Source organism: Oncorhynchus gorbuscha, unplaced genomic scaffold (assembly GCF_021184085.1).
Source record: "Oncorhynchus gorbuscha isolate QuinsamMale2020 ecotype Even-year unplaced genomic scaffold, OgorEven_v1.0 Un_scaffold_1239, whole genome shotgun sequence".
NCBI classification, from domain to species: Eukaryota; Metazoa; Chordata; class Actinopteri; order Salmoniformes; family Salmonidae; genus Oncorhynchus; species Oncorhynchus gorbuscha.
In genome coordinates, this window is record NW_025746074.1 from 27,145 (window position 1) to 36,595 (window position 9,451).

The 9,451-nt window shown below is 45.0% G+C and overlaps 1 protein-coding gene across 1 annotated transcript; it reads right to left on the minus strand.

Moving 5' to 3' along the window:
- Positions 1–816: 816 nt before the first annotated feature.
- Positions 817–8,252, minus strand: LOC124021880 (uromodulin-like; the record flags this gene model as incomplete). Its single annotated transcript, XM_046337020.1, has 8 exons — positions 817–1,081; positions 1,267–1,342; positions 4,983–5,133; positions 5,275–5,523; positions 5,955–6,106; positions 6,895–7,082; positions 7,540–7,626; positions 7,829–8,252. Coding segments are annotated over 8 exons (1,347 nt in total), but the record flags the coding sequence as incomplete, so codon positions are not given.
- Positions 8,253–9,451: the final 1,199 nt, after the last annotated feature.

Consider the following 9,451-nt stretch of genomic DNA (forward strand, 5'->3'; position numbering starts at 1 on the left):
AACTCAGGGTTGGTTGGAACTCATCAACTCAGGGTTGGTTGGAACTCACACACACATCAACTCAGGGTTGGTTGGAACTCACACACACATCAACTCAGGGTTGGTTGGAACTCACACACAGCAACTCAGGTCAGGGTTGGTTGGAACTCACACACACAGCAACTCAGGTTTGGTTGGAACTCACACACACATCAACTCAGGTTTGGTTGGAACTCACACACACAGCAACTCAGGTTTGGTTGGAACTCACACACACAGCAACTCAGGTTTGGTTGGAACTTACACACACAGCAACTCAGGTTTGGTTGGAACTTACACACACAGCAACTCAGGTTTGGTTGGAACTTACACACACAGCAACTCAGGTTTGGTTGGAACTTACACACACAGCAACTCAGGTTTGGTTGGAACTCACACACAACTCAGGTTTGGTTGGAACTCACACACACAGCAACTCAGGTTTGGTTGGAACTCACACACACAGCAACTCAGGTTTGGTTGGAACTTACACACACAGCAACTCAGGTTTGGTTGGAACTTACACACACAGCAACTCAGGTTTGGTTGGAACTTACACACACAGCAACTCAGGTTTGGTTGGAACTCACACACACAGCAACTCAGGTTTGGTTGGAACTTACACACACAGCAACTCAGGTTTGGTTGGAACTTACACACACAGCAACTCAGCAACTCAGGTTTGGTTGGAACTCACACACAGCAACTCAGCGTTGGTTGGAACTCACACACACATCAACTCAGGTTTGGTTGGAACTCACACAATGATTTGAGGAAATGATCAGTCCTAAAACAATGCAAGTCTATGTGTATACAACATACACAGTACAATGAAATCACACTGTAGTGCATAAATTCATTACTAGAATCAAAACAAGTATTTCTGTGCCCTTGAAAGTTACACTGGGCTGTAGGTTGGGATGGAGATCAGGGGATTAGTGCAGGAGGGACCCCATCCTTCATATGACATGCGGGGGGCTCCCAATGCTCACTCCAGACTCTGGGCCCCTGGGGGGTGGGGTGGGGTGGGGGGTTCCCAAGGCTCACTCCAGGCTCTGGGCCCCTGGGGGTCAAAGATAATCTGACTGTTAGAGAGGAAACACACCAGAACGACGGCCGAGTGCTTTTGACCAGAATATCGGATATTAATTTTTGTTCATTTCCCGACCACTCTACATTTTGGTCCAAAACCTCTACAATATATTAGCTCATAAACTATGTAAGTCACTACTAAAGTAAAATATTTACAGGTGATTGGCCCGATGGTGAGCGGCTTGAGGAGGATGGACTTGGACACAGAGCGGGATCTCCTCCTGGAACACACCTGTAGAGAGAGAAACCAACCACTAAGTCAGAGACCAACCACTAAGTCAGAGAAACCAACCACTAAGTCAGAGAAACCAACCACTAAGTCAGAGTGACCAAACACTAAGTCAGAGAAACCAACCACTAAGTCAGAGACCAAACACTAAGTCAGAGAGACCAACCACTAAGTCAGAGAAACCAACCACTAAGTCAGAGAGACCAACCACTAAGTCAGAGAAACCAACCACTAAGTCAGAGAGACCAAACACTAAGTCAGAGAGACCAAACACTAAGTCAGAGACACCAAACACTAAGTCAGAGAGCCCAAACACTAAATCAGAGAGACCAAACACTAAGTCAGAGACACCAAACACTAAGGAGACGAAACACTAAGTCAGAGAGCCCAAACACTAAGTCAGAGAGACCAAACACTAAGTCAGAGAGACCAAACACTAAGTCAGAGAGACCAAACACTAAGGAGACGAAACACTAAGTCAGAGACCAAACACTAAGTCAGAGAAACCAAACACTAAGTCAGAGAGCCCAAACACTAAGTCAGAGAGACCAAACACTAAGTCAGAGACACCAAACACTAAGGAGACGAAACACTAAGTCAGAGAGCCCAAACACTAAGTCAGAGAGACCAAACACTAAGGAGATGAAAAACTAAGTCATAGAGCCCAAACACTAAGTCAGAGAGACCAAACACTAAGTCAGAGAGACCAAACACTAAGTCAGAGAGACCAAACACTAAGTCAGAGAGACCAAACACTAAGGAGATGAAAAACTAAGTCATAGAGCCCAAACACTAAGTCAGAGAGACCAAACACTAAGGAGATGAAACACTAAGTCAGAGAGACCAAACACTAAGTCAGAGAGACCAAACACTAAGGAGACGAAACACTAAGTCAGAGAGCCCAAACACTAAGTCAGAGTGACCAAACACTAAGTCAGAGACCAAACACTTAGTCAGAGACCAAACACTAAGGAGACGAAACACTAAGTCAGAAAGCCCAAACACTAAGTCAGAGTGACCAAACACTAAGTCAGAGACCAAACACTTAGTCAGAGAAACCAAACACTGAGTCAGAGAAACCAACCACTAAGTCAGAGAGACCAACCACTAAGTCAGAGACCAAACACTAAGTCAGAGACTAAACACTAAGTCAGAGCCCAAACACTAAGGAGACGAAACACTAAGTCAGAGAGCCCAAACACTAAGCCAGAGAGACCAAACACTAAGTCAGAGAGACCAAACACTAAGGAGACAAAACACTAAGTCAGAGACCAAACACTAAGTCAGAGAAACCAAACACTAAGTCAGAGAGCCCAAACACTAAGTCAGAGAGACCAAACACTAAGTCAGAGACACCAAACACTAAGGAGACGAAACACTAAGTCAGAGAGCCCAAACACTAAGTCAGAGAGACCAAACACTAAGTCAGAGAGACCAAACACTAAGTCAGAGAGACCAAACACTAAGGAGATGAAAAACTAAGTCATAGAGCCCAAACACTAAGTCAGAGAGACCAAACACTAAGTCAGAGAGACCAAACACTAAGTCAGAGAGACCAAACACTAAGTCAGAGAGACCAAACACTAAGGAGATGAAAAACTAAGTCATAGAGCCCAAACACTAAGTCAGAGAGACCAAACACTAAGGAGATGAAAAACTAAGTCAGAGAGACCAAACACTAAGTCAGAGAGACCAAACACTAAGGAGACGAAACACTAAGTCAGAGAGCCCAAACACTAAGTCAGAGTGACCAAACACTAAGTCAGAGACCAAACACTTAGTCAGAGAAACCAAACACTGAGTCAGAGAAACCAACCACTAAGTCAGAGAGACCAACTACTAAGTCAGAGACCAAACACTAAGTCAGAGACCAAACACTAAGTCAGAGACTAAACACTAAGTCAGAGCCCAAACACTAAGGAGACGAAACACTAAGTCAGAGAGCCCAAACACTAAGCCAGAGAGACCAAACACTAAGTCAGAGACACCAAACACTAAGGAGACGAAACACTAAGTCAGAGAGCCCAAACACTAAGTCAGAGAGACCAAACACTAAGTCAGAGACCCCAAACACTAAGTCAGAGAGACCAAACACTAAGTCAGAAACCAAACACTAGGTCAGAGACCAAACACTGAGTCAGAGAGACCAAACACTAAGTCAGAGAGACCAAACACTAAGTCAGAGAGACCAAACACTAAGAAGATGAAACACTAAGTCAGAGAGACCAAACACTAAGTCAGAGAGACCAAACACTAAGTCAGAGAGCCCAAACACTAAGTCAGAGACCAAACACTAAGTCAGAGACCAAACACTAAGTCAGAGACCAAACACTAAGTCAGAGACTAAACACTAAGTCAGAGCCCAAACACTAAGGAGACGAAACACTAAGTCAGAGAGTCCAAACACTAAGCCAGAGAGACCAAACACTAAGTCAGAGACACCAAACACTAAGGAGACGAAACACTAAGTCAGAGAGCCCAAACACTAAGTCAGAGAGACCAAACACTAAGTCAGAGACCCCAAACACTAAGTCAGAGAGACCAAACACTAAGTCAGAGACTAAACACTAAGTCAGAGCCCAAACACTAAGTCAGAGAGCCCAAACACTAAGTCAGAGAGACCAAACACTAAGTCAGAGAGACCAAACACTAAGGAGACGAAACACTAAGTCAGAGAGCCCAAACACTAAGTCAGAGAGCCCAAACACTAAGAAGATGAAACACTAAGTCAGAGAGACCAAACACTAAGTCAGAGAGACCAAACACTAAGTCAGAGAGCCCAAACACTAAGTCAGAGAGACCAAACACTAAGTCAGAGAGACCAAACACTAAGTCAGAGAGACCAAACACTAAGGAGACCAAACACTAAGTCAGAGAGCCCAAACACTAAGTCAGAGAGCCCAAACACTAAGTCAGAGACCAAACACTAAGTCAGAGACTAAACACTAAGTCAGAGCCCAAACACTAAGTCAGAGAGCCCAAACACTAAGTCAGAGAGACCAAACACTAAGTCAGAGAGACCAAACACTAAGGAGACGAAACACTAAGTCAGAGAGCCCAAACACTAAGTCAGAGAGCCCAAACACTAAGAAGATGAAACACTAAGTCAGAGAGACCAAACACTAAGTCAGAGAGACCAAACACTAAGTCAGAGAGCCCAAACACTAAGTCAGAGAGACCAAACACTAAGTCAGAGACCCCAAACACTAAGTCAGAGAGACCAAACACTAAGGAGACCAAACACTAAGTCAGAGAGCCCAAACACTAAGTCAGAGAGACCAAACACTAAGTCAGAGAGACCAACCACTAAGTCAGAGACCAACCACTAAGTCAGAGACCAAACACTAAGTCAGAGACCAAACACTAAGTCAGAGAAACCAAACACTGAGTCAGAGACCAAACACTGAGTCAGAGAAACCAAACGCTAAGGAGACGAAACACTAAGTCAGAGAGCCCAAACACTAAGTCAGAGAGACCAAACACTAAGTCAGAGAGACCAAACACTAAGGAGACGAAACACTAAGTCATAGAGCCCAAACACTAAGTCAGAAAAACACTGAGTCAGAGACCAACCACTAAGTCAGAGAGACCTGAAAGCCCAAGGAGAGAGTTAAATGAGTCTGAGAAGAACATCAGGACTCACTGGAGTGCAGGAGGAGATCCCCTGGTCACACAGGCTGAGGCTGCAGTGCAGGAAGATGTAACGGTATTCCCCCTGCAGTAGAGCAGAGAACGAAGCCCTGAGGGACGAGCCACTTTCCTCCACTGTCACCTGGGTGCGATTTGTAGGACACCTGGGAGAAGAGCCAAGAAACAGCAAAGGTTTCAAGGTATGTACGGCTACACAGACCGTACACAGCAACAAACACACCATACTTCACACACAAAACAAACACACATGGCCATGCAAACAGCCGATGAACAGAGTCATGGACCTGTCCTGAATCATGTAGGTCCGTGGAAGATTATCAGGGCTGGGGGATTCCGTGGTGTAGCAGTCTTCCAGAACAACAACAAAACGTTCTGCCTCGGACTCCTCTACGGACACGCCCACGTGCAGGGAGGAACCCGCAATCAGGGTGACTGGCTGACCAGCTGGGTAAGGCTGTGTGTAGTTGGAGTCGCGGTACAGAGACATGGAGGCCTTGGCCTTGGCACCGACTCGGACAACTTTATGTTCAGTTCTGTGAACAGGTACAAAGGTACAAAGAGGTGAAGCTACAAATCAAATCAAACTTTATGAACATTAAACATTAAACATTAAACAGTTGAATGTTCATAATGATGACACTGTTAGACTAAACAGTTCCAAAAGGGTTCTTTGGCTGTCCCCATAGGAGAACCCGTTCTGGTTCCAGGTTGAACCTCTGTGGAGAGGGTTCTATATGGAACTCAAAATAATTATATCTGGAACCAAAAGGTTTCTTCCTGGAACCAAAAGGGGTCCTTCAAAGGGTTCTCCTATGGGTTCTCCTATGGGTTCTCCTATGGGTTCTCCTATGGGGACAGCCGAAGAATCCTTTTAGGTTCTAGATATCACTTTTTTCATATAATAGTGTCGTCTGCATAAAGACAACAGAATTAAACAGAATGGACTTTCTGCATATCTTCTCACAGTGGGAGAGGTCTGATGGCCACATCCAGACTGCTCTCTGTCTCCAGAGGATAGACACAGGAGAAGGGAAAGCCGAAGGGTCGGGAGCCGTTCCTCCCATCTACTGGATAAACTAATAAGCTGTTGGAGTAGACAGCATGGGTGGTGTTTGTCTGGGAAAAAGGGAGGAGGGGATTAAGAAATATGTCATATTTGCATTAGTGATGTGTAGACTACTGTGAAATCACAGTGATTTGGGGTAATTCTTTCCTTCCTAGGTTTTGGCCTTTCTAGGGAGTTTTTCCTAGCCACCGTGCTTCTACACCTGCATTGCTTGCTGTTTGGGGTTTTAGGCTGGGTTTCTGTACAGCACTTTGAGATATCAGCTGATGTACGAAGGGCTATATAAATACATTTGATTTGATTTGATTTGACAATTAACCACCGTTAACACTAATGTCATGTCGTCTTCAGCCCGATTTATTTACATCACCTTTATTTAAAGAGTCCTATTGAGACCAAGGTCTCGTGACCAGCAGCTATTACACATTAAACGTTAGAGACACACATACTTCAGTCAAGGCAGGAGCATAGAAAACACAAAAATACAAAAACACAATTGAAAAAACAAGCAGAGGTTCCTCCACCAACAATCTGAACTGAAAGGCACCACTGCATCCCGCGTAGCTCGGTTGGTAGAGTATGGCGCCAGAGTTGTGGGTTCGATTCCCACCAGGGACCAGTATGAAAAGTATCAACGTATATTCACTCACTACTGCAAGTGGCTCTGGATAAGAGCGTCTGCTAAATGTCAAATGTAACTGTAGGTTGTTCTGAAGGTCATTCCATAAGGAGGATGTGATCCAACTGTGTTTAGTAATAATTCACAAAACGTCTCCAGGGAAAATATTGGGGCAGCAATATAGAACCTTCTTGAACATAAAGTGAAAATATTTCTCACCTCCAGAGTGTTTCCACAGTGTCCCTCCCGTCGCTCCACCTGGTACCACACTGAGCCGTTACGATCCTCGTGGGCGGAGCAGCGTCCGTCAGCCAGGTGGGCAGAGGAAGCATCCAGACCAGCAGCCTCCAGGTAAACGTTTGGAAGGCCCACCTTCAGGAGGCTCCGCCCACACACCAGCTCTGGAGCTACGTGAACAACTCGGGAGGTTATTTAAGCAATAAGGCGTGTGAACAGGTACATGTGTGAGACTGAGATCTCTGTGTGGCTTCTTATACACCACGCAACACGGAATGCCTGCATACATCCCTCAGCCATGGTATATTGGCCATATACCACAAACCCCCAAGCTGCCTTTATCAACCAATCATCATTCAGGGTATGAGGAAACATGTATTTTTACTGTTCTAATTCCATTGGTAATCAGTTTATAATAGTAATAATGCACCTTGGGGGTTTGTGACATATGGTCAATATACCACGCCTCCTCTGACCTTATTGGTTAAAAGACACGCCTCCTCTGACCTTATTGGTTAAAAGACACGCCTCTTAAAGATGCATCATTTCACCCCTAAATCTCTGCGTTTCATAGTGTTTGAAAAAAGACCGATCTGACCGTACAGTTTATATTTGTTCAGCACTCACCTTTCCTCTCACATCTCCAGGTGGTCTCATTGTCTCTCACACAGGCATCAAACACTCCACATGTGGAACACACCGTGGTGTTGACATCTGGAAGAGACAGAGGTAGTGTTAAATGACTTTGTTATGTCTAGTTATTTGAACACTCTTGATGTCTTTAAGAAACAGTGACAAGGACATTATGAGGTCATACCTGCACAGTGACAAGGACATTATGAGGTCATACCTGCACAGTGACAAGGACATTATGACGTCATACCTGCACAGTGACAAGGACATTATGATGTCATACCTGCACAGTAGGCCATGTTGCATGTTGTTGTAGGGACAAACTTGTAGACATAGTAGTTTCCATAGCAGGCTTTGACATGGATGGGATTTTGCCTCCTGTAGCAGCAGTCATAATAATAGTGTCCACAGACGCTCCTCTGAACCACCCCGTCTAACAGCTGGGGATGAGCTAATGGAAGCCACAAGGGGATCTCCGTCCCACACATGTATTTCTCCACACACCTCTCTGGCATCTGAACACTGGTGTTCCCCAGGAACAGGCGATACCAGCCCTGCCACTTGACAGACGAGTCACAGTGGTAGCCATTAGCTGGACCGTAGTTGGTGGTGGAACGCCAGTCGTCATTCAGTACAGTGTAGTGCAGGCAGGGGTCTGCACAGAGGGACGTTCCACCAACACTGATACAGTCCTCTCCCACTGGACACCGTCTCCCCCCCGCACTGAAACTGCACTGAACGGGAGTCGCCAGGACTGGATTGGAGGTCGTCTTCAGGAGGCACCAGGCAGTTGAAGGATCCGGGGGGTGTTCTCACAGACCTGAGGAGGGCTGCAGGGTTGGTCTGGGAGGGAACACTCGTCAACGTCCACACAGCCCAGCTCCGAGGACCAGCCGTAACCTTGACGACAGCAGGAGCCTTTAGCGCAGAAGTCAAGGTCGTAGCAGGTGATGCCGTCGCCAACGAAGCCATCTTGACAGGTGCAAGTGACGGTTTGGAAAGCATCTCCCCTCTCACGTTCCACAGGTGAGTCTAGGCAGGTGGCTTGGTCATGACACGCCTCACAACTGGTAACAACCGTACCTGAGAAAACAATTCCCCCATAAAGCTTATGACAAGACACTACATTCGATTTAATCAATAAGGCCCGAGGAGGTGTGATATATTGGCCGTTATAAACTGGGTAGTTTGTGTCCTGGATGCTGATTGGTTGAAAGCTGTGGAATATCAGACATTATAAACTGGTTGGTTAGAGCCCTGAATGCTGATTGGATGACAGACGTGGTATTCAGACCGAATACCACGGGTATGAAAAAACATGTATAATTACTGCTCTAATTACGTTGGTAAACAGTTTATAATAGCAATAAGGCACCTTGAAGATTTGTGTTATATGGCCAATATACGACAGGCTAACAACAGCCCTTAGCCGTGATATATTGGCCATATACAACACCCCCTCGTGCCTTATTGCTTAAATATACCACAAGTATGATGCAAAATTACTTGTTTACTGTTATAATAACTTTGGTAACTAGTTTATAATAGCAATAATGCACATCAGTGGTTTGTGGTATATGGCCAATATGTCACTGCTAAGGGCTGTATCCAGGCACTCCCTGTCACATCGTGCCTAAGAACAACAACACATCAACCCTCACATAATTCTGATAAAAAACAATGACAATTGATCTCATCCAGTGGTACAGTTGAAGTCATTAGTTTACATACACTTTAGCCAAATACATTTAAACTCAGTTTTTCCACAATTCCTGACATTTCATCCTAGTAAGGAATTCCCTGTTTTAGGTCAGTTAGGATCACCACTTTATTTTAAGAATGTGAAATGTCAGAATAATAGTAGAGAGAATGATTTATTTCAGCTTTAATTTCTTTCATCACATTC